Source organism: Primulina huaijiensis, unplaced genomic scaffold (genome assembly GCF_012295235.1).
Source record: "Primulina huaijiensis isolate GDHJ02 unplaced genomic scaffold, ASM1229523v2 scaffold202283, whole genome shotgun sequence".
Classification (NCBI taxonomy): Eukaryota; Viridiplantae; Streptophyta; class Magnoliopsida; order Lamiales; family Gesneriaceae; genus Primulina; species Primulina huaijiensis.
In genome coordinates, this window is record NW_027352784.1 from 1 (window position 1) to 642 (window position 642).

Sequence of the window (642 nt, forward strand, 5' to 3'; positions counted from 1 at the left end):
AACTCTGGAGAAATCAAGAAATGAAGCTTCTGATCTGAAAAAACATTTCCAGCAGTCGATAAACTTGTGCTCTAAGCTCGAAGCAGAGCTGTCTAATGTTCAGGCCGAGTTGACAGAAGGTAGAGAATCTTACAAGAAAGAAACTGAGAAACTGCAAATTGTGTCCCAAGAATTGGCTGCTTCGGAGCGCAAGTGTGCTAACTTAGAGAAAGAACTTGCTGATTCCAACAAGAAAGCAGAAACTGCAGCTGCGGATCTAGAGAAAGAAAAGAAACTAGTATCTTCTTTAAACAAAGAGTTAAAGGTTCTGCAGACTGAAATTTCTAGAAGCAAAGAATTGCAAAAAATTCTTGAGACTGATTTAGAGGAGGTTACTAAAACACTTGAGGAGATGAATAGGAATGAATCAACTCTTTCTAAGGATCTTGAGTTGGCAAATTCAAGAGTTTCGAGTTTGGAAGATGAAAAAGATGCAGTCTACAGGTCCCTTGAAGAGCAAAAACAGGCTTCTCTAGAAGCTCAGGAAAACTTGGAAGACGCCCATAACATGGTGATGAAGCTTGGAAAAGAGAGGGAGAGTTTGGAAAAGAGAGGAAAGAAACTAGAAGAGGAATTGGCATCTGCCAAAGGCGAAATTCTACG

At 40.0% G+C, this 642-nt stretch overlaps 1 protein-coding gene across 1 annotated transcript; it reads left to right on the plus strand.

Annotated features, from left to right (window-relative positions):
- Positions 1–4: 4 nt before the first annotated feature.
- On the plus strand, positions 5–637 carry LOC140966229 (uncharacterized; the record flags this gene model as incomplete). Its single annotated transcript, XM_073426573.1, has 1 exon — positions 5–637. A coding segment is annotated over one exon (633 nt), but the record flags the coding sequence as incomplete, so codon positions are not given.
- Between the last annotated feature and the right edge of the window lie 5 nt (positions 638–642).